The 26,930-nt window shown below is 46.4% G+C and overlaps 2 protein-coding genes across 5 annotated transcripts in view; one reads left to right on the forward strand and one right to left on the reverse strand.

Annotated features, from left to right (window-relative positions):
- KCNAB1 (potassium voltage-gated channel subfamily A regulatory beta subunit 1) overlaps positions 1–20,255 on the forward strand; it is an 80,914-nt gene extending 60,659 nt beyond the window's left edge. For all 4 annotated transcript variants that reach the window (XM_074878395.1, XM_074878394.1, XM_074878396.1 and 1 more), the window contains 12 exons: positions 577–614; positions 2,065–2,144; positions 2,998–3,042; positions 4,230–4,274; positions 5,065–5,108; positions 8,509–8,595; positions 13,507–13,592; positions 14,050–14,170; positions 14,806–14,900; positions 16,352–16,472; positions 18,012–18,100; positions 18,755–20,255. In XM_074878395.1, coding sequence (XP_074734496.1) covers positions 577–614; positions 2,065–2,144; positions 2,998–3,042; positions 4,230–4,274; positions 5,065–5,108; positions 8,509–8,595; positions 13,507–13,592; positions 14,050–14,170; positions 14,806–14,900; positions 16,352–16,472; positions 18,012–18,100; positions 18,755–18,844 — 941 coding nt within the window. In that variant the 3' untranslated portion in view covers positions 18,845–20,255. The remainder of the gene's footprint in view (positions 1–576; positions 615–2,064; positions 2,145–2,997; positions 3,043–4,229; positions 4,275–5,064; positions 5,109–8,508; positions 8,596–13,506; positions 13,593–14,049; positions 14,171–14,805; positions 14,901–16,351; positions 16,473–18,011; positions 18,101–18,754) is intronic.
- Positions 20,256–23,257: 3,002 nt separating this feature from the next.
- SSR3 (signal sequence receptor subunit 3) lies at positions 23,258–26,909 on the reverse strand. Its single transcript, XM_074878398.1, has 5 exons — positions 26,693–26,909; positions 25,981–26,107; positions 25,470–25,568; positions 24,483–24,614; positions 23,258–23,785 (listed from the first exon to the last, which is right to left on the reverse strand). The coding sequence occupies exons 1-5, from the start codon at positions 26,829–26,831 to the stop codon at positions 23,719–23,721; spliced, it is 564 nt and encodes a 187-aa protein (XP_074734499.1). The 5' UTR covers positions 26,832–26,909; the 3' UTR covers positions 23,258–23,718.
- Positions 26,910–26,930: the final 21 nt, after the last annotated feature.

Below are 26,930 nucleotides of genomic sequence, written 5' to 3' on the forward strand. Positions count from 1 at the left end.
GCAACTGAGCCTAAACTGCAGCTACTTTTTAGGCCAGCGAGCGAAAGCGCTGCTCATCAGCTGTGCTGGTGTCAGACACTGGCTTTATGGAAAAGTTCCTGGGGAAAAGTCACTTTGGGTTTTAAATACTTCATGTCAATAGAAATATTTCCCCCCCCCACCCCCCGCCCCGATTTTGACTTGTATGATGCTAAATAGCGAAGCACAAATTTAGGAAGAGTTTCATTCCTCAAATGACATGTTTCAGCAGCATCATCAATTTTTTCCAATTTGTCAAATTGAAGCTTTGGAAAATGAACTCAGTTTTGCGAAGAGCTTTGGATTTCAATAAAACTGTGTGTTTTGGCAACACGGGATCTTACTGGCACTTCCCTGAGCAGGTTCATGTGCCAGTCCCAGGTCTGCACGCCTGGCCCTGCTGTCCCCCCCACGGAGAGGGTGCTCTGCTGCCTGTCCCTGTCCTACCCATTAACCCCATTTTAAACCCATTTAATCCAAAGGAGACTGAATTTTGGGAGAGCAAATTTTTTGTCAGCAAAAACCTCTCATAGTAACAGATTATTTTATTCCTTCTAGGGACATGGGTCACTTTTGGAGGTCAGATCTCAGACGAGGTAAGTGATGCTTGATGTAAGTATGATGCATGAATTAAAAACCAGTATGAGATATTTTTAAATGAAACCATGGCTACCGAAACCAGAGGAGCCTGTTTCTGTACGAGGAAATGGCAGAGAGTTACTATGCAAAGCAATACAAAGCTTGTGCTTCTGCTACAAAAAAAACCTTAATGAATCTGACATTTCCAGAGATCAACTTTAATAAAAACCCCCATCTATCTCTTAAAGTGATCTTCTTTTCTGTGCTGTTTGGAGCAATATTTCCTCCTTACCAGTGGAAGTGGCACCCCTCCTGGAGAAGAAATTGGAAACTATTTTTGCAACATGTATGTAATCGGCAACAGTCATAAATACAGGCAGGGGCTCAGCTTACAAGGAGCTGCCTGATGATTTATTTTTTACATAATAAGATGAAACAAATGAAAATGAGCCTGGGCTTCCTACGCACTCTTGCCTGTACCAGATGGCTCTTAATCTCAGTTAATAATCCTTCCGAGTGCTGGGCAGCACGTGGGCTTCCCTCCGTCTCAGGTACGCTGCAGATGCTAGTCATCAAAAGAAGAGCAGCCTCCCGGCCACCTTCCCTCTGGTACGTGACAAAAACCCCAAAATAACTTTGGCAGAAGGAAAACAGCCCAGGAGTCTGAACTCGAAGGTTTTTTGCTTTTTAATTCACTTGATCTTTGGTGGTATTTCTTCTGCTGATGGTGGATCACAGAGTTCACTCCCGTTTCTTGACGTCGCAGGCTGAAGCGAGACGACTTGTTTCAATTATAAATTTGCTCCCTGGCTCTCCTGCAATTCTCATTTAGAATGAGTCAATGCAAAGTGTTCATGCATTGAAAAAAAGGCCTGAAACGCTGCCCTGTCCTTGAGGGACACCCACCCATAAGATGTTGGCCATGCATGGGTGCCCTGGCCAGGCACCCACCTCTCCGGGAGTAGAATCCCCCCCAGGGAGCAGCGGGGCTCCTGGGGCTCTGATGGGGATCACATAAATGACCTTCAGCAGTTTAAATACCCCATGAAGCTGTCTGGAGAACTGCAGGACAGCCTGTCAGGTAGCCAAAAAAGAATTAAACTTTTGCCATGGAAATATCCTTTCTGTATTAAACTCCACAGATTTGCAGAGTATCTTCTATAACCCTATTAAATTCTTGGCCACTTTCCTATTAGAAAGTTCCTGTGGGAGGAGATTAATTCCTCCCAGGATGAGTCAAAGGGAAGTTGATGTAAATCCGTGTTTTGGTGCTATTAGAACCAGCCCACGAACCCCGACGTGCCCAGAAAGGGTCTCACCCCCTGGGCAGGGGCTGTTACTACCCTTCCCAGCCCCGCTGAAGCCCCTTTGCTGCACCTTCAGGGGTTTGTCCCCATGCGGGACGAGCCGCTGGCCGCTCAGGATGAGGTCTGCCACCCCTCACCTCTCTGTTTCTGCTTCCCCAAGGTGGCCGAGCAGCTGATGACCATCGCCTACGAGAGCGGCGTCAACCTGTTCGACACGGCCGAGGTGTACGCAGCCGGCAAGTGAGTGCCCAGCGTCCCACTCTGCTTCCCTGGGCTCCCTCCGCCTGGCTCTGCTCCTCCCCGTGTCATGGTCACTTGTGATGGATGGGGCTCTGGCTCTGGTGGTGCTTGGGAAGCCCCTTTCTCTCCTAGAGGGGACAGAAAAACCTTTATATTTGGAGCACTCTTAAAAAAAACCCCAAAAAACCAAAAAAAAACCCCAAACCAACCAAACAAAAAACAAACAAACAAAACCACCCCAAAAAATCAAAACCTTGTTGTACCCAGCTGAAGATTGAAATGTATAGCTCTGCTGTTAGCACAGGGAGAAAAATGTCTTGAATAAATGAAGTCAGTGAGCATTTTAATGGTGATGAATGGCCTGTGCCAGTGACAGCTCCCAGGCGCCAGTCCCGGCACGGGGAGCTGCTCTGGCTGCAGGAGAGCTAATGCTCTTAGTGTCACTGCAGAATTGGGGGAGAAAAAATATCCAGCCATGATATATTTGACTTTGGCTGATTTATATGGCTTTGTATTCAGTATGAAAGCTGGACTGGGACATCACGTCCCTGACATGGGGACAAAGCGGCTCTGCCTTCTCAGAGCAGGTTCAAGCAGACGTAAGGCACCAGGGTGGAGGTCTATCCCCATGGGACAAGGTGCTTTGTACTGATGGAGGGGACTGTCCCCTGTGACAGGGCTGTCTGCCCACCCTGTCCCAGCTGGTGCTGGGTCACTGTCACCTGGGGAGGGGAGGGGAGAGCTGCAGAGCCAAGAGGGGTGCTGGAGGCTGGTGTTTGGGGAGCTGCGGTGGCGCACCTGGTGCCGAGCATCCTCCTGTCTCCCCTCACGTGGGGCTCTCTCTCTTGCACAGGGCTGAGGTGATCCTGGGGAACATCCTGAAGAAGAAGGGCTGGAGGTACTGTACCACTGGACAACAATCCCTGTCACCCACAAATCACTGGGACCCCTGAGCAGATGAGAATCCTGACTTTTTTTTAAAAAAAGATGCATGTTAGGTGATTCTGGCCCGGGGGCAAAGGCTGCAGTTTCCAGGCAGTCATGCATGGAGCAGCCAGACCTTTCAAGCACGAAATAAAAACGCTCCCCTGGTTTTTCGGGAATGCATGGCAGTTTCATGAGGCTGTGGTGCTGCCTCGACCGTTGCATGAGTCCGTTGTCCCTGTGCACAGCACGGTCAGCACAACTTCTGAGCACATCCGTTGTCGTTGCCACGCACGGTGTAACGAGACGGATGGTTTCTGCGCCGGCGTCCTTATCTGTGTATATAAAACTGTGTATTAAGAATGCAAAGCTGTGATGGGCCTTCATCTTGGGTAGCCTGGTAGGAGATGATACCTAATTTAAATGATGCACATTAGCATATGTTGTGTAGTTTTAAGGGCATTTACATAATCTTTAAAGACCTCCCATGTGTGTCATATTCAGCCCTCAACTAAAGGATGGGTTCTAGCAGTGCTGTCTCCAAAATCAGTATTCCCTGTGTTAGGGGGATGATTATCCAGTAAGAAATATTCTGGATACTGTAGAAGAAAACGAGTTAAGTCTAGCAAAAGCTGGAGAAATTGTGTGTTGTACAGTTATGTAGCAAGGTAGTTTGTGGATGATAAATCTTTGATTTAGTATCACGTGGGAATGTATAGGTTAATTCAGTGAATGTATCCCTCCTGGAGTTTTAATAACTCTGGGAATACTGCATGATAATGAGCAGCACTAGACTTGGGCACTGGGAGGGAATAGCACTGTGGTTCTTGGTTAAGGGCTCTGGAGGTTGCTTACTCCATAACTAAAAATGTATCTTTTTTTTTTTTTTTATCACTTCACTTGAATTAGCTTTGTTTTCTGGACACCAGCCTATGGTCACTCTCTGCCTGCAGCTGACCTGAGCTAGGGGGGAGACGTGGCTGCTTGTAAAAAGGATTATAGTGATGTATAAACACTTGCTGGAGTCCAGGGCTGTGAAACCAGGCAGTGCTGCCGCTGCAGGAAGCCAGAGTCCTGCCGCTTGTCGATGGGCAGCACCCTGCTTGGTTACTTATAATATAATTTTTTTTAACAATAGTAATTTTTTTGTTCTGTTTGCAGAAGGTCCAGTCTGGTCATAACAACAAAACTGTACTGGGGTGGAAAGTAAGTCTCACAGTTACTCATAACAGTGTTTGCTGCTACATGCTTTCCCTTTCACAGCCGTACAACCAGGTGGAGATTAATGACAACTTGGAGGGGGGGGGGGGGTTGTTGCTGTTGTTTTCTTTTCCTCGTTTTGCCAAGTCTTTGAAGGAGTCGGAGCCTGGCAGAGGTGGCAGCCCCCCGCAGAGGCTGGGGTGCTGTGCTGGGTGTGCTCCCACCCCAAGCATCACTGCGGCTCTGAGGGGTGGGACCCACAGGGCAAAGGCTGCCTTGCTCCGAAATGGCCCTGCTGCCCTGGCAGTATCCTTACCCCTCTGCGTGGGAACACCAGACAGGAGCCTTATGGTCAGGCAATAGCTGTAGCAGGGCTGTTACCAGTGGTACCACTCATCCCAGATGCTGTTGTCTTTGAGACTGGGAGTCCAGATGAGGTTCACAGTGTCTCTGTCACAGAATCACAGAATCATTCAGGTTGGAAAAGCCCTTGAAGATCCTCCAGTCCAACCATGAACCTCACACTGACCGTTCTCAACTCCAGATCCCTCAGCGCTGGGTCAACCCGACTCTTCAACCCCTCCAGGGATGGGGACTCCCCCCCTGCCCTGGGCAGCCCATTCCAACGCCCAACAACCCCTTCTGCAAAGAAATACTTCCTAAGAGCCAGTCTGACCCTGCCCTGGCATAATGTAGCTTCAGTTTTGGGATGTTTAAGCTAGAATACAAAATCAGCTCTCCCCAGTTGTTAGCACCTCAGATCTCTAACAGCCATGTACCTGTTTTCCCTTTGCAGAGCTGAAACGGAAAGAGGGCTCTCGAGAAAACACATCATTGAAGGTACGTGTTGCACGGGGCGGGGGTCTGGCCATGCCCGAATGCCCTGACGTGGGCATGGTGGGGTGCAACCAGCTGGACCCCTGGGGTGATTTCTCCCCCATGACTCAGGTCTGCTTGACCCCCAACCAAAGGATTTTTCTGTTTTTTCTCAAAAAGTCTGCACAAAGGTGTTGCACACACAAAGCCTTCTCCACCATACCTCTATGCAGCCGTAACCTTTGGGGTTTTTGCTATAATAAGCAAGCATGTTGTCCACGGCCAGCCATGTGTGCGTTGCTTGCAGATTTATCACTTCCCTGCAGCGATCAGGGTTTGCCATGCTGGGGTTTCATTCCTCGCTGCTCCCGGCAGCTTTGAACCGTTGCCCTGATCCCGACTGCTGTGAGATAGGAAGGTTTGGGGGGTCTGGAGCTGCTCTGCTGTCACCCCAGCTCTTTCCCGGAGGCCGTGGCTGCATGGGCTCCCTCAGAGCAGGGAGGGATGAGGACGTGGGGCATGATGTCAGCTGGCAGAAATAGCCTCTGGAGGGGTGCCAGGTCCCATCCCCCCGGCTGGGGAGGGCTGTGGGTTGCTTGCAGTGTTATTTCTTCTCAGGTGCTCAATTTTGTCATATGTTCCCTTGCCCGGCTCCTTACATCCAGTCCTGCATCCTGATGAGTGATGCCGTCCACTGCCTTGCCCATCCCCAGGGATTTATTCACCCAGGTCTCTGCTGGGTCCAACACGAGCTCCTCATTTTCCTTCTGATTGCTTTTTTTGTTCTCTTGGATACGTTATTGTTGGAGAGGGAGTGAGAGTACATACGTTTTCCTATACGGATAAGCATGTTTCACCCAATCTGGCTCTTTTCAGAGGGCTGTTGGGTGTCAGGTCAGGCACCTTGGTCATAGTTATATGCATATATATATGCAACATGGGCATAATTATAAATTGCACAGGATTTTACATGCAGGACACAAATAGAGCAATGCCCATAAAAAGACACATTTCTGTCATATTAAGGAGCAGTATCAGCCAGGACCTTGTCCCAGTGAGAGGTGCCAGCCTGGGCTGGCTCCTGACAGGGGCTGGGGCAGACCCCAAGACCCCCTCCCCCGGGAGGACCATGGGGCTGACAGCCCCCCAGCCTGTGCAGATCCAGAAAAGCAGCCAGCAGCACGGGGGCCTGGGTCTGTTTTTTTACATAAATCCTGAGTAAAAATATCATGCCTTTGGAGAAAAGCTGCGTAAAGCCATGGAAGGGAGGTAGTGGGGTGTCTGGCTCCTCAGGGGCTGGGAAGACTTTGGGCAGAGGGGGAGCATCAGGCTTGGTACCTGTGCCTCAGCTCTCTGCAGAGGGATTCGCACTGCCTGCCTCTTGTTGCTGTTTGACCCAGTTCTGCCTGCTGCCATGGAGGGATGTGCAAAATGTGCTCTTTGGGTTACTGGGGAGTGATATGATCTCTGCCAAGGGCTTTGGGGGAGCCCAGGGCAGGGGCTGCGCTCCCTGTGAGCGATGCCAGCCTGGCTAATCCGGGGCTGAGCCCCTGGGGGAGTAGCCCCCTCCATAAAGCAACATGCCACCATGGCTACAGCCATGGAAAGCGGTTCTTGTTATTGCACTGCGTGTGTTGGTGTAATTAGCCTCCTTTTTTTTGATCTACGAGATAAGCCCTAATTGTTTACAGTGGTGGCTGGTTAAACTGTTTGCTGCCAAGACAAATTAGAAAAGAAAAATTCAGGCTTGTCTACATTACTAGTGTGCCGTGGTGTCGGTGGTTTGATGGCACAGGGGGGGACCAGTCTGTTACCATTCACAGCACAGGGTAGGGGGGAGGTATGCTCTGGTCTCTGCTTATCAGAAGGTCACATCCATCTGCAGAAAACCAGGTTTTTCCACCCCAAATGGCAGCTTTAACTCGTGTTTGGCTATTTGCACGTTTTACCACTGGAATCTGCAATGGCCCATTTGTCACAACTTTCAACCACTGGGATTTGTTTTGTGTACATTAAAATGTAGATTATATGGGAAGTATTATTATTATATTTATATTATCCACCCCTCACCTGGGATGTCACCACCACCCACACCACACCGGGGCTAATACAGCCGCCACACCCCAGCACAGTTGGTTTTGCCTCATAGTAACCAGCTTCTACATCTGGGATTGTCCTGGAAAGTTTTCATTATTTAGAATTTGCAGAGTGCTGCTACGTTAGGATATGACTTCCATATTAAGGTGATGCTGGAGAAAGTTTTTTAGCAACATTTTATTGAACTTTCATTTGAATAACCCCCCCATGAGAAGGTGTCCTGACTGCTGGTGGCACTAGACCCAGAGGTGCCTGGGGAAGCTGCAGTCATGTCGCAGGTGGTTCAAACCCGCCCGTTTTCCATTTCTTGTGGAGCTGCTTCATGAAATGATAGAAAAATACTGGCAGCAGTTGAAATAACTTCACAGAACACATAGCGAATAATGTTAAGGTCAATGTTAGCTATTTTCTATAAATACATTTGGCAAAAATGGCCATGTTTTTTCATCTCAAAATTCAGCGAGCATTTTCAGACTGCTCTATTTTGGCTCATTCTTCATGAACATTCATAAAAACATTTTGTTCCTGGGAAGATTCATAGAAAATAAGTGTTAGAAATCCTCTTCTCTCTCTCATGCACACACGCACATATATATATATATCTATATGTTTGTAGGCTTTTGATGCCCTCTCCCATCAGATCCTCAGAGAGAAGCTCTTGAAGCCTGGGCAGTCCTGGACTTGTGGCTGCAAAACCATGCCTAGTCTTGCTCTACAAAACTCTCTGCCCTGTGCAGAGGTTGGCACAGGGAGGGCACAGACTGCTTACCCTGCTGGGAGGGCAAAGCCCTCTGTGGTGCTTTATCTGCTCATCAGAGCATATCAAACCGAGTGCCACCACCCTCACATTTCTGGGGCAGGGCTTCATTAGGTGGGACAGGACCAAGGAGATGTGCCCTGGGCTTGCATGGGAAGGCTCTGTGATATAATTTAGATTAAATTAACTCTGAACAGAAGTGGAGTGCTGAATTCGGTCTCTAGCAGCTGCCTCTTGACAGGCTGGTCATGGACGTGCTTGGTAGCCGGTGTCTGTTCCAATCCAAATCTCAGCGTAATTAAATAAAACAAATTCTCATGGACGGGGGGGACTCTGCACGTGGCCAGACTGGTGTTTTCTTCTTAAAATGGCTGCACAGATACAGGACAACATTATGCAGGATCCTTCTCATATGCTATATGGTTGGGTGGGTATATACATAAAATATATATATGCATATAAACACAACAAGCACTATTTTAGTCCTAATGCGGCGCTGATTTTGTACCTGTCAGCTCTCCCGCCTCGCTCTGACCATGCAGGTTCTTGTCTCTACTTTGCTGTTTCCAGGGCTCAAGGCTTCTCTCCAGAGGCTGCAGCTGGAGTACGTGGACGTCGTCTTCGCCAACCGGCCAGACAATAATACCCCCATGGAAGGTTAGTGGAAGCTTGAATTAAAGGTTTTAACGTGACTGATCCTGGCTTACAGGCTTAGGCTGATGATGGTAGGAAATGAAAAACAATTTTTTATTAAATATTCAGGTGGGGCAGCTTAAATATGAAATACCCAATTCGTGAAGTCCTGGAGCCCTATATATTTACAGTTCACTGAAATGAATTTGTATCTCTTGGAAGGAAATTGAAGTTTCCTTTATGTCCCAGTGGTGGCTTTAACATTTTTTAGTTTTTTATTTCCTTTTCCTGATTCCTTCAGAGAAAGTGAATTTGCATTTGCATTTAAGGCAGGTCTTCTTTGGGTCAAATGAAACCTGTATATCCCTACCCCTGGTGTAGTCAGCTCTAGAGAGGGGGGTGTCCCATCTTGTCCCCATCCTTGTCCACATCCGCTGGGCTGCCCAGAGAGCGTGTGCTGCTGCCAGCACTAAAACCAGGGGTGCGATCCAATGCATGGTCAGAAACAAGGACCGGTTGTTAAGCTTTTGGGTTCTCTGCCCCAAGTGCATGAGCAGCACAAGATGAGTCTCTGGTGGGCTCAGCTGAGGGGTCATGCGAGGATGCTGACCCCCCGGGGCATGGTGGGGTCCTCCCTGGGGCACAGCGCGGTCCCCCCAGGCACGCAGAGCAACAATGCTCTGCCAGGGCTGGGCTCGGCCTCGGTGCCGCAGCCGCCCGCCCCTCTGTCCTGGCAGGTCCTCGTTAAATTCCGAGTGTTAAATTCAGGGAATGAATTTCAGAACTTGCAAGATCTGTGACTGTTTCTGCACTCTAATTACGTTTATAATTGCTGATAAGCATATATATGTATTTGGTACATGGCTGTGTAACTCAGTTATCCAGGAACCTCCATCAGTATGTTTTGGGGTTAGTGCCCTATTTAATGGGCGCCAGTTCCCATTCCTTCATTCTTTCTCTTTTCCCATCGGAGTTAACACAACCATTCACACTGTGGCAGAAGATTAGCTTCACAGCTAAATAAAAAATAGCAAGAAGAAAGACTTGCAGGCTGCAGAAACTGTCATAGATGAGTACATGTATATCAAACAAACCTGGAGCTCGACAGGCCCCTTCAAAGCTCCTGGCTTGACTTTCAGCACTCGTGACACCTATTTTCTTAACGAACGTAGGGCTGTGTGACCTGGCCCAAACCTTGGATGGATGGTGGTGCTGCTGCCCTGGCCAACCAGTGCCAACAGCTATGGGTTCAGGGAACTGGCCTGGGATTTTAGGACCAGTGCAGATTTTGCAGTAGCTGATGAGGTCAAGGAAGATGAGATGTTGTATCTCAGAGGGAGAAGTGACCTCCCTGCTCAGTCAGTTGTCATCTAATGAGGCAGTGCTGAATATATTTCCCACAGCGGATCTCAGGCGTTTGCAGCTTTTAAGATGCTGCAGATACTGTTAGCAGCACTGGGGCTTGGCAGTAAGGTATCAACCGTGGTGCTTGGTGAGATTTTGAGCAGGGTGAAAAAAGGGACATTTTTTATTATGAATGGTGCGGTGTTGATTCTTTCTATGTACTTCATGCTTTTTTTATGGTTCACCTACTAAGCCACTTCTATCCCAGAGCATCTGTTGAACCATCTGTCAGTTCTGCACTATCTGGCATGCACAATAAGCGCTGAGCTACCTCCACAAGACATACAATCCCTGCTCCATCTCGTTATGGGCCTGTGCTCTTCCCATGAGCAAATAGCCACTTCCAACGGAGAGCGATTTGTAGGTAACCTGAAAACGTTCCCTGCTCCAGCTACTCCTGCCAACGTGCGAGGGTCCTGTTCAAGCAAATGGTGTGGTTGTATGTGGTAAGGTGCAACCAAATAGAGGATAAACTTGGGATGTTCATTTTGTTTTCTTCACTCACTGTGTGCAGGCAGGTGAGGTTTCTCTGCTGTCACTCGGGGTCTCCTGTGACGTCTGTGTCTGGGCATCAGCAGGTGATGGATCAGCCATTAGAAATACTCATCTGGTCCAGCCCAGCCAGAGCAGAACCATGTCCCGCTCCCCCCGGCCTGGTCCGGGCTGCCTTGGGAGGCGTGGGTAACGGAGAGCTAATAAGAGAGTATGAGTACTTAATGCAGATTTCTTTATTGTAGGTTACTCTGGTCCCCAAAGTAGCAGGCAAAGCTTGCTTAATCTAAAATCAGAAATATATTTACCTTTCTTAAAAGTCTCAGAGCAAATTAAAAAAGCTTTTCATCACGAAAGCAATGCAATATTGGCTTCAAGGAACATCTAGAGATGAGTATCCTGCGTGAAGCTCTTTGCATCACCCTGTGGCCAGGTCCCTGGCCAGGACAGCTGTGTCCCTCCTTGCCCCAGGGCTGGTCTCAGCTCTGCTGTCACAGGGTGTCCCCGCACGGGGACCTTGGGAGACGGGTGGTGGGAAGGATCCGTGCTTCTCTCCTCAATTTGTGTGTTTCATACCTCGTTACTCAGGCTGCAGATCTGATCCCCCAGCTGTGCTAGCAGATGCTTTTTTTCATCCCGAGTGGCTTTTCCAGCAGAGGAGCAGGGCAGCCCTGGTGGGTGCCCCCTGTTGTCACAGTGTTGGGGGACCAGGCACCTGCTCTATGGCCAGCCCCCAGCCCTGGGAAGCAGGGAGGGAAGGTGACATGGTTCCCGTCAGGGAACTTTAAGCTACTTCAAAATTATTATTAGGCTCCTAGAGGCTGTTTTCTGGGTTTTGAAGCATTAAAAAAAAATCTCCCCTTCTTAAGTGATGCCATTTGTGCCATCCAGCTGGCAGACTGAGTGATGCAGGCATGTGCTCTTCACAAACCATCCCATCGCCATACCCATGGGAGCAGTCGCTGGTAAACAAGAAGAGATATATATATATATGTATTCGGAGTTGACTTCAGTTTTTCTTGAAAGGAGTAGAGGTGGAAGAAATGAAAACAACCATGGACTGAAATGTGTAAGAGGCGTATGATGAAACGTTTATCAAAATTCCTAAACGGTAGTGTGGCAAAAATAGAAAACTAAACCCAGTGAGAAGCTGGCGCTGCCGAGGAGGGAGGGATTGCTGTGCAGCTGCCCGTCGCACACAGCACGCCTGCGGGTAGCAGGGTAGCTGCTTGATAACAGGGCATTTTGTTTTGCTCGAGGAAAAAAAAATGCTTAGAAATAAAGAAAAGTGTGGCTTTGGCCAAAGCAAAGAAGGAAAAAAAAGAATACAGTTGAACTCTACTCTTCATCGGGGTAAAAACTCCTCAAGCCAACGTTTCCCTCAAGAGGAAATCTCCCTTTTCAGTGGGAGGGCAGAAGCCTGGTACAAGAGGCACCGTGTCTCTTGTACAGCCCTCCAAGGTTATAAATGGAGCCTTCATCATCTTTAGCTGCTTGTCACTGCCTGCAGAAGAAATCTCACAATAACGTTAAGATTGGCAGTGTAATCTCCCCTCTGCCAAGCTCCTTTCTTTTTTTTCTTTCCATAAATAGGACGAGAATCCTCATGATATAAAAGACACCTCATCTTGATCTTGAGACAGCGATGCCCGGAGTCATTGTCCGAGTAACAGCGGGCACTCCAAGGGTTGACGCAGCCCCGCATCTGACCAGAGTCCTTTCACCATAGTTTGATGGGGCAGAAATTCATGGGGTCAGTGTAGAATAGCGGTTCCTGGCTGCTTTCTCAAGGGAAGAGCGCACCGAGATGTGGCAGTGCCTGGTGACTGCAAGGTGCCTTGTGCGACACTGGGAGTGGTGACTAACTACTGCTTTCTTTTGCCTCTCTGAGCAAGTTTAGCCCATTTTTGTCCATTTAAATGATTAGTGTTAATTAACTGTTAGTGGCCAGTGTAGTGCCAGTGCCCTGGCAGTCGCTGCTCGGCTCCAAAGGACAGGGAGTCACAGAACTCAGTAAGAAATATGAGTTTATTGCTGCAGCCAGGGCAGTTATTTATGCTCTCATGGTTGCTCTGTCCCTGGGGCTGCAGACCCTGCCAGTCCCCATACCCTCCTGCCCTGGGGACCCTGCTCAGTCCTGGGGACCCCGCTCCATCCCTGGCTCCTCTGCAGCAACGATGCAATGGGCACTGCTTGGGTGCCCCGAGATGCCACCACATACCCAGCAGGCTGCTCCCAGAGAGAAATCAGGCTTAAAAATGAGTTACAAACAGTAAACAGGGCCTATTTTCTTTACAGTATTAGCGAGGCATCCTGCCAGGCTCTGTAACCTCCTGGGCAACCATCAGGGATAGACAATTTTTTCTCCTTTTCTTGCAAACTAAAGTTTACGCTGGCTTTTTTTCCCTCCCACAAGAAGGCAGGGCTGCTCAGCAGAGGTTTGATGGATGGAAATTAAAGATTGTGTCCTGACACGTGTAGCTGCGCAGGCTTTCTTCTTCCCAAAGAATAATGAGGACCATGGGACAGCTGCACTAAAGAGCTGTGCAGGGTTTTGCAGAGGTGTTGCCTGCTCCTTGCACAGGCGGTGGGGCCCTTGGCGGAGCGGGTTCAATCATCCAGTTTTGTAACTTTATCCCTAGCATCCTCATATTCCTAGTAAAAAGAAACAGGGCCAGATATATGCTTTTAGTAAACAAATTTTAAAAAACCCTTAATTTATCTTTTAGTTTATTTTTCGACTGTGCTGCCCTCTTGTGTCAAAATTCAAATGAAATATTATCATAAGGCGGTGGTAGGCAATAGCCAGTTCGTAAAAGCAGTTTTTAAACAACTGCAGGATAAATGTCTTTACGTTTGCACTGATAATGCTTTTTCATGTGTGCTTGAGCAAGAGAACACAGCAGAGGTAGTGTTTAATGCAACGCTGCTCAGACTTGTCGGCACACTCGGCATTCCTAAGTGGCTTTGGGAGGATTTGGTGCTGAAAAATTGGCCTCTGTGCACTTCTCATACTTCTTTTTTTTTCCTCTCCTTTAGAAATTGTCCGAGCAATGACACATGTAATAAATCAAGGCATGGCGATGTACTGGGGAACATCGCGCTGGAGCGCTATGGAGATCATGGTAAAGTCAATTTTTATGAAAGTGTTGACACTTGGTAATTCTCCATCCCGGCTGCAGATGAAAGCCGTGCTGCGAGCTGAGCCACCAGTGTCTCTCTGGGCTGGGGATCTGTGTATTTTACTCCACCCAGCCTGTTTTCCCCTAAAATAATTTTAAAACCTATTCCAGAATGAGCCCGATGTTAATTAGGAGAAGATGGGCTGATCTGGTGGTTTGGGTGTCTTGGCTCGTTTAACTGGGTTTTGATTCAATTTGGTTTTATTTGACTGACTTTTGGCAAAGTGCTGAAGCCGCTTGGGGCTGGGGGAGGCAGAAGGTGGGCACGTGGCCTTGCAAAGGGACAGTGAAACTTGAGGTTGTCGGCTCCTGTGCACTCAAGGAGTGTTGGCTGGTGGGTTATGTCCTGCAAGATGCTTTTACTTAATGAATTATTTTATCTACTGATTTCTCTTCTCAGGAAGCCTACTCCGTAGCCAGGCAGTTTAACATGATACCGCCTGTGTGTGAGCAAGCTGAATACCATCTTTTCCAAAGAGAGAAAGTGGAGGTTCAGCTGCCAGAATTATATCACAAAATCGGTGAGTCTGAGACTGCTGTGCCTTTTGGCTATTTCATTTGCAGGAAGAAATACAGAGCAGGCTGACCTGGGGCTCTAGACGGAAACAGCATGCTCCTTCCCTGGATCAGAAGGGGACAGACAAGTCTCTAACGACCTAAAAAAAAAAACATTTTACCGTGACTCTGATAGAAATAAATGTTAATTGCCACGGCTGCTTCTTACTCTCTGAGACTCATGTGGCCCGTGCAGGTGCCACCTCTCCCCCACATCAGAAGATGCTGATGTCTCCTTGCGCATCTCCTGCCACCGTGTCCGGAGCGACCAGGCTGAGAGGGGCCAGGTGGGAGCTGGTGCCCCTGCCAAGCTGGGCCAATGCAGGGAGGATGCGGTGGTGTAAGGCAGGGTGGGTGCTGGAGGTACCTGGCAGGAGTTCAGGCACTTTGCTGCAGTGGGAGCAAGAAGGTTTTAGTTGAGTAAGTTGGTCTTAGGGGCATCAGCAGCATTTTCTTGGAAAACACTGACTGAATGTCACTGCTAGCAGCAATAGAAACAAGCAGCAACTGTTTCCTTTTTGTTTTAAACTAAAAATCCTATTTTTGATACAACTCTGATTTCTCCCAGTCCCCTAAATCTCTTTCTCTGTTTTCTCTGCAGGGGTCGGAGCAATGACGTGGTCTCCTCTAGCCTGTGGGATCATCTCAGGGAAATATGGCAACGGGGTCCCTGAAAGCTCAAGGGCTGCACTAAAGGTATTATTTTGTTGCCTGTTTTGAGAGAAGTGCTTTTGTGAGGGCAGGAAAATAACAAAAGGAAAACAGATCCCTCATGAGAAGGCTGGCCTGTGTGCTGCTGTATTGATAGATCAGCTCGGTTTCTCTGGCAACCAGACTCCAAAGTGCGGGAGAATCTGGGTTATAAAGACACTCGGGTTGCCCACCACAGAGAGGTGATGGCTGCGAGCTGGCTCTGGGGTCTGCAGAAGGGGGCTGCCACCACCCTTACGTTGACCAGACACCGTCAACGAGAAGGCACAAGCCCAGGGTTTCTTGATGCTCCCAGCTGACGTTTATCAACACAGCTACTGTGACTTCAAACCCTCTTAACCACATGAAGTGGGTAAAATAGACTCAAAGATTATTTTTCTGCCCACCCTTCCCTGGGACCAGCTTAGCAGGCAGTGAGTGAGTAGAGGTGAGCCGTGGTGGGACCTCAGCCCCTCAACATCCCTCTGGGGAGCCTACGGACAGGGCAGGTCCCCAGCACCCCATGAAACTCTTTAACGTGTTTTAGCATTATGGTGTCACCACAACACTCGGTTTCTTCCATGATTACCCTGATTTTATTCTTAGCGGGGGTTATGGGGTCTCCTCTCATATCGTGCCTGTGGCAGGCATGTTATTTAATGGTTTGAAAAATGGCAGAGCACTAAAATGTCACAGATTTGGGAAAAACTCCAACCAAAATGGTATTTGAGCCTCTGTATCAGCTGATGGGCAAAAGCCAATGCCGCCTGACGAGTGCCAGCAGACTGACGTACGTTCCTGTGTTGGTTTTTGCTCAGCTTGGTGCTTTTTAAAGGAAAGACGCAGTCTACACTGACTTGCTTACAAAGGGCAGCACTTTCAAATATGGTGTTTCATTGCATTTCTGATTTTTTTGCCAAAATAAAACATATTAGTGGTATTTGGTAAAAGCTAGCTAAGCAGGTAGCATTGCAGAGAGGGATCCAAATTAAATTGATGTGAAGCAAAATCAAGTTTCAAATCTGGAGCTGGGCAAACTGAAATCTCAGCTTCATTTAATTAATTTTCTAACCTTGGATGGTAATAGTAAATCTTGAAGAAGATTAGATGTTCTCTCTCCACTTTTTTTTTTTTTTTTGGGGGGGGGGGCTGTGTCAAAATCTTCTCAAGTTGACTAATATTTCACTTTTTTTCCACTCTGTGATGGGATCCAGTGGTCCAAAAATGAAATTGAGGAGGTTCCAGGTTCTGAACTGAGTTCATCAGTTGTATAAAGCCAGAGGGATACTGGCACAGGCTCCCACAGGAGATGTCCTGGTCGGGTAGCAAAGTGTTTTGTTAGCCTCCGTTACCTCCTGGGTTGGATATGGCTATTTAAGAGCTGTTTATAATTGCCTTAAACTTTCCATTTTGGAAGATTAAACCTAACAGTTGATTGAAATGTAATTTATCTTCAGTGCTACCAGTGGCTGAAAGAGAAAATCATAAGCGAGGAGGGAAGAAAGCAGCAGGTGAAGCTGAAAGACCTGTCGCCCATCGCCGAGCGCCTGGGCTGCACGCTGCCGCAGCTGGCTGTCGGTAGGTGATGGGACGGGGACCAATGTCACTGCGCCTCCCCCCTCGCTGCTGTTGCAAACACAGGACCCAGCTGGCCACCTCGTAGCGCCGTGGGCAGCGCCCTGAGGTGCTGAGAGAAAGTTTGTGCCTTAGGGGTTGTTGAGAGATGGGTGCAGGTGAAATCTTGCACCAACCCCTAAAGCTACAGGTACTGCTGTGACTTGCTGAAGTGTCGGTGATGGTTAGGTGAATGGTAACACAGAAAAGATATGTCAACTTTCAGATAGGGCAAAGGATGGCTTTGTCTTTGCGGTATCTATTTATTATTTAAAACATTTAAATGATTATTCACTACCAGGAGTTATGGAACAAAATGCCAGAAACAGAGAAAGGCTGAAGATGGGCAACACAATACCTTGTTAGGAGGCAGCTGATGCATTTCCAGGGACACAGTAAAAGAACAAAAAAACCCACACTGTAAGATAATAAATCCTATGAGGAGCGATTGGAGGACCTGGGACTGTTTAGTTTGGGGAGGAGAAGGCTGAGGGGAGACCTCATCACTCTCTACAGCTCCCTGAAAGGACATTGTAGAGAGGTTGGTGCTGGTCTCTTCTCACAGGTAATTAGTGACAGAACAAGAGGGACCGGCTTTAAACTGCAACAGGGGAGGTTTAGAGTGGACATTAGGAAAAAATTTTTCCCAGAAAGAGTGGTCAGAGAGTGGAATAGGCTGCCCAGGGAGGTAGTGGAGTCACCATCCCTGGGTGTGTTTAAGGGTCATTTGGATGAGCTGTTGGGGGATGTGGTGTAGGGGAGAACTTTGTAGAGTAGGGCTGAGGGTTGGACTCGATGATCCCAAGGGTCTTTTCCAACCTGAATGATTCTGTGATATTAAAATGCCATGTACTGCTTTTGAGGTTAACCCCAGCCTGTTAGCCTCCCACAAAAATAACCGTTTTTTTGGGCAGCAAAATTAAAAATTACTTAAAATAAGATTGTTTCCAGCATCATCCTCAAGCTTTGATTGACAAAAGGGCTAGTGCATCTTGGGCTGTCCTTGGGGGTCCAACCCTGACTGGCCTGTTTCTCTGAACAGTCTCTCCCCAGGTGGAAGCCATCAGTTGTTCAGTGAGCCGGGCTGACAGACACAAGAGAATCCACTTTTTAAAAAGAAAGGGGGGTTGGTTGTTTGTTTGAAATAATTATCCTTGTGCTGCTGAGACCCAAGGCTGAAAAATACCACACGTATCTGTTAGTAAAAGGATCCCTGGTTTAAACAGACAAGAGGGGAATCCTTGTGATTCATGATAGGGAAAAACCAAACCCCACAATTGAGACAACTGCTGGGCCAGGGACCAGGGTCAGGTGGGATGGTGGAAGGATCTGCTGTGTGGTTTGTTATCTGATCCACATGTTGTCTTCCTGGTAGTGCCAGAGGAGTAAAGTGAGGGTTCAGACAAATAATTTTTCGAATAGATCTCTGACAAACATTAGGATCTGGAGTAATGCCATGTCGTGAAATCCATGTTCCTGACGATCTTGTGACTTTATTCCCAGCATGGTGCCTGAGAAACGAGGGGGTGAGCTCTGTCCTTCTAGGATCTTCCAACCCCGAGCAGCTGATAGAGAACCTCGGAGCCATCCAGGCAAGTGCAGGTGGTGGTGGCACCTCAACAGAGGTGGGGGTCAGCTACTGCTCAGCTCCCTGCAGGGGTAACACCAGCATACCTTGAGACTAGCACCCTCCTTCTCTTAACACAGTTTTAATACTTTGTATTTTGTTTCAGGCATCTTCCAGTTCTAGTTAGGCACATTAATTAGGCAAAGCTATGGTGCATCACTGTGACTTACCACTGTGTGAGGTAGTTACAGCCATATCCAGCAACAAGAGGGTGGCATCAGCAGGTTTAATGGATCTGAAAAAACAAGTGACCTGATTCCAGGACATGCTGTGATAAATTCTGTGCTAAGTCTTCTGCAGGGCACATGGCACTTGCACCCACCTTAATTATTCTCTGTTGCTTTTCACAAGAAAAGCCTCCTCTGATGTTCTTGCCACCAGCTCTCTTTCCACCACAGCTGAGCAATATTGTGTGTATAAAGTTTAGAAGCACCTCTGTGATTCTCTCACAGGATAAAGACACTACAGCAGTTTTTCCTTTAAGGGAGAAAGGTATTAGATGAATGTTTAAATGTCACACAGAAACCCAGAGGAAACATCATTTGATGAAGTCTAGATTTAAATTTGTAAAAACCTTTAACAGAAGCTTGATTAAACATTGGTTTTCTTCTACCCCTAGGTCCTTCCAAAGATGACATCTCATATTGTAAATGAAATAGATAACATTCTGGGAAACAAGCCCTACAGCAAGAAGGACTACAGATCATAATGCAATGCATGAATTCCCTGGACTGCATGGTTTAAAAAGTGCTCTGTACAGAAGTACAGCCCCAAATTAATATCCGGTCATGAGAATCATTCAGCAGCTTGCTGCTCGGTGTCTACTGTCACTGGATCCTTCGAGATGTGTGCTGTTGCTACTAATCTGCAGTGAAATTTAAAAGCACAGTTGATCTCTCTTCTAACCAAGAATAATCTTGTATTTTCTTACCTTCGACTGAATTCATTAATTTTTACTTTACTCTTAGCACCTCATGCTTGTGCTGTGAAAAACAATTGTAAAGCAAAAAATAATTTATAACCTTCAGGTACTTGGTAATTAAAGAAGGATGTACAGATCTATTTTTTCAATGCAGAAAAGCCAGATACAACTTAAGGTTTTAATAAAACCACATTTGGGAAATCTCAACTATAAAGTTTCTTCAGGTTAACAGATAGAAGGGGCAAGCTCAAATTTTCTGTTTTCTTTTTTATGCTGAATTATATGCTTTAGACTTCATTTGTAGTTGAATAAAGGATGTAAGACAGAGAATTAGTTAGAAATTAGATAGCTCAACTCCTAACTATACAACTATTTCAGCTGTGGAGTGCTCCTGGGAAGTATTTCTCAGTACAAGCCAGAAGAGCACAGTTTGAAAACGCGAACACGCATGTCAGGTTAACAAAAACAATGGCTGTTTGCAAAATTCTAATTCTATTTAAACCTTAAACCAAGAAATCCATGATAAAATATTGGGGTTTGCATCTATAGAAACCTGCCTCTACTTCTGCCTGCTTGTAGACAGAGCTATTGCAAATTTCAATATTCATGAGCTTTTAAGGATATAGATACTTATAAATATATATAATATATAGCTGCTGAAAAATATCAGAAAAAAATCAGGTACGTACTTTGGTGGAAGGCTACATTTGCTTTAACTTGTTCTGGAACCGGGCATAAGTAAATGCATAGTACTTTTCAGACATGTTTTAAACAGGTAGTTTTCTGTGAGTATTTCATCCCTCTACAGGAGTTGATTGTAAGCATTTGTCTCTTAATTTGCCCATCTTAAGAACCACATCAAGTTTTACCAGTTTGCTTTGTAAAACGCACCTCTGATTTCGGTATTTCTCACTCGTATCGAATGGTGTATTTTGGGCACATACTTCCTGGGGGGTACAGCTACGTACAGTGTTTGTAGGACCCTCGTACCCTAGTCCCCTGAACTCCAGGGTATCTGCAGAGCGTGTGCAGCGTCCACGTGGGCCACGTGAACGGATACTAACACTTGAGTTGTCTTCTCCTGTATTTAATCCAATGAGCTATGGTATGTGTAAATGAACTTAGCTGCTGTATATCCAGAAATGCAGTCTGACTTTGACTTCTGCTTGGACACAATAAAAGCATTTTGTGCATCTAATTTTATACTTTGAGACCTGTTACTAACAGCAAGACTGATTTTGAAACAGCAGTGGTTTATGTTGAGAATGGATATGTATTGTTCCACAGGGAAACATTAATCTGCAGGTGTAACCAGGGACAATGACCACGGGCTGGAGGAGCGGGTACAGCTGGGGAGTGAAGGGCTGGGCTGCACGTCTGAGAGAAGGTACTTTTAGAAGTTAAAACATGTCCTGTCCCTCAGTCCTACACAACGTTTTGGCCTGAAATAAACACACTGTGAATGTTCTCTTGGCAGTTCACTGAAATCACAGAGTTGTGGAATGGTTTGCGCTGGAAAGGACCTTAAAGTCCATCCAGTCCCACCCCTCCACCACAGGCAGGGGGACACCTTCCACTAGCCCAGGTTGCCCAAAGCCCCGTCCAACCTGGCCTTGAACCCTTCCAGGAAGGGGGCAGCCACAGCTTCTCTGGGCAACCTGTGCCAGGGCCTCACCACCCTCACAGGGGAGAATTTCTTCCTTAGATCTCACCTAAATCTCCCCTCTGTCAGTTTAAACCCATTACCCCTCATCCTGTCCCTCCCCCCTTTCAGTCCTGGGAGGCCGCTCTAAGGTCTCCCCAGAGCCTTCTCCTCTCCAGCTGAACCCCCCAACTCTCTCAGCCTGTCCTCACAGGGGGGTGCTCCAGCCCCCCGAGCATCTTCGTGGCCTCCTCTGGCCCCGCTTGAGCAGGTCCGTGTCCTTCTGCTGTTGGTGCCCCCAGAGCTGGACCCAGCACTGCAGGGGGGGTCTCCTGAGAGTGGAGTAGAGGGGGAGAATCCCCCGTCTCGCCCTGCTGGCCACTGCAGCTCAGTTGCCAGCCTCTCCAAAATGACCCTGGGCTGGCCAGTCCCAGGTAGCTGATGTGGAGACGGCCCACTACTATATCCTTTCACTGCCCTGGGCCACATCCCTTAATGTTGCACTATTAGCTGTGAAAATTAACTATTTAAGTATTTTAAAATCTGCTTCACAGGCAGCATAAAGGCTTTGACCATTATACAGTTAACAGCTTTATTATTTTAATAGTGTAATTATTTTCCCAGTAGCTGACTAGTTCCTTTTCTTACCTCTGGAGGTACAATTTAATGTTTTCTTTCCCCCCTCTCAGATACATGGGAATCCAACAACATATAAAAATATATTAATTCCCAACATTTTTTTTTTTAAATTGAAAATGAGATGGCATTGTCCCTTACTTGGTGCAAAAGCTTAAAAGTCAGTTTGCCTAATGTTTGGGTGGAAATGGGACACCAAGCAGTAACCTAGCTTTCAGCATTATACTGAAACAAGCAGGTGTAGCTTGTAGTGGGGATTGCAAGGGGAAAGACCAACCAACCCTAAAAGCAAACAAACAAACAAACAAAAAAAAAAATCAAAAAAACCCCAACAACCACCTCCCCCCCAGTGCTTTTCTGTGCAGGAGTCCACAAAAAAGACTAGGCTTCCTGTAGAAACACAACCAACCCACCCACCTGCTTTTGTTTCAGGCTGTCAGTGTTGCAAAGTTCTATCTCCAGAAAAATTCTGACACACACTATGCTCCAGGCCTCAGCAACTGTCAATACCAAAAAAACTAAGGTAAGATGAAAAGCTGTTAATAAAAGACTCAGCAAACTGACAGTAATAGCGAAGCGCTGCTTCAAATGCCTTTTCTCTAGACTGCAGCTTTCCTGGAAAATACACCTGGCACCTTGTAAACCGCCGGATAGGGCTGTCTCACCCCGGCCAACGCTGACAAGTGAAACGAGAGTTAGTACTGTCTGATCCCGTGGCTGAACTGCACTACGGTGGCATTTTGGTAGGAGCTGAGCAAATCCCCAGCGACCAGCAAAACAGCAGCGTGAGTCCTGTCACCGAGCGGTCAGCTTGGCCTCGGGTTTGATTCTGACCACTTACAGAAGTTTGTTAGAAATTTGGTTTACATGGGCTAAATACTTAAGACTAATATACGTACAAATGATATAATTTATTATAAGTGATAGGCCAAGGAAAGTAAAATTATGGAAGCAATATGGAAAGGCTCCTTTCGGTAGTGAATAAGCAGGCAGAAGCGATAAAGAAAAATCCCCCTATTCTGAGGGAAAATAAGTTAATTTGAAGAGTGTGAAATGACTGCCCAGAAAAGTAATTTCAATGGCAGTTCTAAAGTGCACCCAAACCACTGGAATTTTCATGATATAAACACAGGAATAGTACTATCTTTACTGGCAAGCAAAGTGAATTATGCAGTGGAGAGTTGAGGCTGAAGACCCTCACCCAACCCCAGTCCCAAAGGACACTGAAGAGAAAAATATTTAACAGTCAGCAGGCACTGTGTAATCAGGTGTCCTGGCTGCATTTCTCAGAAATAGAGATGTTACAAACTCCACATACTCTAAGGCAAGCCAGACACACTGTCTCCTGCACTTCAAAATCATTTTACTGTATCGTAAATACAAATCTTACTGAAGTAGAGATTAGCAAAGTAATTGTTACATTAAATCTAATTATAAGCTTGCCCTTCCTTCCCTGTTTAGGTTCCAAGTCTGCAATGACAAAATCTGTAACTTCTACAATACAATTCCATTAACAGCAGGAGAGCTTAGCATTTAACATAACAGCTGCTTCACTGATAGCATGAAAAAAGCAAAAGGATTGTCTGAACCCATCAGGAAAAGCCAGCTAAAGCAGTTTTGTTAAGCTGTGCCAGGAAAACTGGCAGGTTTTTAATATTTTTGTATTTACAACTTTAGAGATGAATGAAAAAAAAAAAAAAGACATTCAGACCACTTCAGAAGTATTTTTCTAGGAGACACTGGTTAGGTTTTGTCCTGACTTCGAGTTGCTTAAAAACGAGGAGTATTTGGAATGAAAACAATACATACGCTGACTTGTAGAAGGTTCCTCTCTTCTGGAAGCAGAAAGAGTTACCTACACACATTGCTTGCCCATGAAAATCCTCATTTTTTTAAAAAATTAAGAATAGAAATACAAGGAATTAAATGTCAGAAAAAGCCTCCTTTTTATTAAAATTTTTCAAGTTACAGTGAGAAACGGTGGATTGTCACTTTTTATGATCAGTGAGTTTGGCTCAGTCACCAAACTGAGGGGAATTCTGTTACAGGTGTTCAGCAGAGCTGTTTGTGCTGCTGTGTAGCAGCCCCTCACAGTGTACTCGTCTAACAGACCCTAGCACCGTCACACCTAAGAAGTGCTTCAGAAAGGTTACGTTTGCTAACTGCTCACACACCATTTCCTTTCATTGCTAAGTAAAAAAAATGATTCAGTTATCGAATAATACCATGTAAAGATACCAAAAGTAAATATAATTCAACCATTTTGGATTCAAACCCTCCCCCCCATACCCTCAAGCAGTCACACTATTTAAAAAAAAAGTATTTCTGTTCCACCCTTAAACTTTTGTACGGCAGTTGAACACGCTCACAGAAATCAAACTGTCTACTTGGATCCTGTAGATAGCAGAGCAATCAGTCCAGATGAAGCACTGATAGAAAGAATATAGTTTCTGTAGGGAAAAGGTTAAGGACATACACTGGTAAAGATACCACTTCTTTTGTACAGAACATTTAGTACAAGTTTGATGAAAAACAGGGGATTGAAATGGTCAGTAGGAGTTTTCAAATTGCAACATTATAACCCAAAATACAGTTTATAATGGAGGCGTTAGCAGGACACTGCAATGTACTCCACTTCAAAATTAAAGACACAAGTAAAGTTTAGCCTGTTCTCTTAAAAGTAGTTATAAATACTGTTAAATACCACAGATCTTTAATTAATATTTGCGTCCCTGATTGGCAGTACTTACTTAAAATAACAAAAAATTTTACTTGTGAAGTTACTGAAGCTAAACAACCCTTTAACGTTAAAGCACTGGCAACTAACACTGAGGCCCTGCCTTGGTAAGAACACGAGCTGCCTCCTCATTCCACACTCAACTGAAATGGCAAAGCCGTAAGAATTTCTGTATATTGTCCAAGTGATGTCCTTAAAACACCTCGTCTCAGACGTTAAACATTTACGTGATTGGGAGATAGGGGTTTTTTGTAATCTCTACTTTTGTTACTGTGTTTCTAAGCTGAGGTACTACACTGAACTGCAGGCATCAACAGAGCAACCTCACAACCCACAGGACAAATACAGCTACTAATAACAACAAACAGGAGCAGGACTCCAGTTCTTTCAAGTGTGGTAATAAAGGATACACAGTGGGGTTGAAGTTCTTCAGCACAAAAAATGAAGCAATGATAACCAAGACCAGAAACAGAGTATTGTTATAGAAGATGGAAAAAGTCGTTGCTTCATAATCTGCAACTTCATTTTTCTTCCACAGAATTCTAGGAACAAGCAGAAACATTTCAGGCATATTTAAATCAATGTATATCCAGGCACACCCACCGTTATGAAGAGATTGACACCCAGGGGTGTAGTAAACCACATACTGTGGCTTGTTACAGCCAGCTTCTAAAAGACAGAGCACAGCAAGAACTACCAGTTAACTCAAAGGCAAAACCCTGCATATACTGTGTGCTCGTACGCTGAAGTGACTTACGCTTGATTCCTGCACCTCAAACCCAGCCCTTTACAAACAACACTTTTCCGTGAGTTTGTATCTGCTCGATGCTACTGGCGTGCCTGGCAACCGAAGGGAAGACGTGGCTTTTTGCTCCAAAGAGCTGACAGTTGATGTCCTCGTGTCTTGTACATAATGGGCATCTACTCTACCAGTAAGTGTTTCCTGACAGATTCATCATATCCGTCGTACTGTTCATCTGCCTGCTGACACGTGTCCCCTATAACTGTGAGGGGTAACAAGTACAACCAGGGATTAGCAGTGCAGTCCAGCACTGCAGAAAAGGAGCTTTTTCTTACTTTTGAAGACAGCTGTGATGCTTACTCTTCAGAGTTGTTAGGAGGCTGTACAATAAGTTGCTTTGCACCTCGAGGACTGAGAGGTTGCCTTATAGGACCTTATTGGTAAAGATTTTAATGTTTAAGACGTTTCATTGATAACTCGTCTCATTGATAACTCGTCTCGAAAAGGCTTTACATATGAACAAAGAGCTGACAGCACAGCTTCTACTTACCAGAATAAGAAAAAAAATAATGGCCAAGCAACAGTCCCCAATATCCTACCTAGAGCCTTAACGATACCAGGCAGTATTACAACAGGGGAGAACAAAGAGGATTACCTTTCATCCTTCTCCTTACGAGACATCTTCCTATTGTCTGCCTCAGACAGCTTGCGAGTAACTTCTTTGGAAACAGCATCTTCTCTTTTCTGTGCTACTCTGTAAGAAACACCATTTAAGTTGAAAAATGAAAATAAAAAACCCTGGGGTTACAGGAAGTTCTATTTACAGTGCAGAATAATACTTTGCTGAGACACTGAACAGCTTTACCAAGTTGAAGGGACAACAAGTAATCATCAAATTACTAAAAGTATTAGTCAAATATGATCTGTGACAATACCCACTGAGAATGAAGGTAGTTTTCCTATTTTGCTGTACACTTAGCTGACAAGGCTAATCTATTCCATAATTACAAAAGAGGACAGAACCCAATTAGCAGACGCTTCTGCCTGAAATAATAGTTTTTAGAGTAACATTTCAGCCATTCTTATTCATTAAAAAAAACTTGTAAATACTGGTTTTGTTAAATTATTTAACAATAAATCCTACTTCAAATAGCCACCAAACTTACTTGTGTTTGAGAACAAACTTGACGTTCTTGTACGCAAAAGCTACTAAATAGGTACTGATGAGGGTCATTACGCTATACAGGACTGCAGACTGAACAAGATCCATATGCCATATCCTCCAATAAAGCCCTTAAAACAAAGAAAAAAAGACATGTAAAGTGGTTTCTCTCTCTGAAAAAAATGCCCCCATGTGTCCTGTGCAGCTTACTAGCTCAGTAATTCGGCCTTAGCTCTGACAGACCAAAGCCAGTTCCTGCAAAATCACCTGGGTGGGACTTCAAACTGCATTAAAAAATACTGTGAACACAGAAATGTGCTTTGCTTTTGGCTGAGTGGAGCCTTATGAGACCTCATCAACCTCGGCCCAAGCGCAGCCAGCCTTAGGCAGTGCTGATGCTGACACGTCAGTGTTAGACCAGCAGCTCCCCCATCTTTACAGCCCACAGAACAACCGCCCTGGCCGCTACTCCCAGCAAGACCGGCTTGGAAACTGGATCTAACACAGCACGGGGATCGCCCAAATAATCCCACCGGGGGTCGGTTTAAAGCCGGCCAGGCCCAGGGCAAGGCGAGCCCGGGGATCCGCACCCGGCAGCAGACCAGGAGCCTGAGGAGGGCTGCGGGAAGCCCCTGTTCCCCCTCAGGGCCCGTCGACCCCCCGTCAGAGCCTGTCAACCCTCTGTCAGGGCCCCCCGGGGCCCCCCCGCCGCTCACAGATGGGGATAGCGGAGACGATGAAGGCGTTGCCGAAGAAGAGCGCGGAGGACTTGGCGGAGAGGTTGCGGCTGAAATCCTGCAGGAGCAGATCCTCCTCCGACTGCTGCCGCCCGCCGGGGCCGCCCTTGGGAGCCATGGCGGGACGGGCCCGGGGACACTCAGCACACAGCGATCGCTTCCAGGCCAGGCCGCCAGCGGGGCGGGGGCGGGGCTGCCCCACAGCACCTCCGGGGCG

The sequence above is a fragment of the Strix uralensis genome, chromosome 9 (assembly GCF_047716275.1).
Source record: "Strix uralensis isolate ZFMK-TIS-50842 chromosome 9, bStrUra1, whole genome shotgun sequence".
Classification (NCBI taxonomy): Eukaryota; Metazoa; Chordata; class Aves; order Strigiformes; family Strigidae; genus Strix; species Strix uralensis.

Excerpts from the sequence above, each read along its gene's own strand:
- SSR3 (XM_074878398.1), bottom strand. The coding sequence starts at position 26,831 with ATGGCTCCCAAGGGCGGCCCCGGCGGGCGGCAGCAGTCGGAGGAGGAT. Across the intron at positions 25,569-25,980 it reads AAGTTTGTTCTCAAACACAA|AGTAGCACAGAAAAGAGAAG; the intron begins GTAAGTTTGGTG and ends TGTTTCTTACAG. Across the intron at positions 24,615-25,469 it reads CGTAAGGAGAAGGATGAAAG|AATTCTGTGGAAGAAAAATG; the intron begins GTAATCCTCTTT and ends GCTTGTTCCTAG.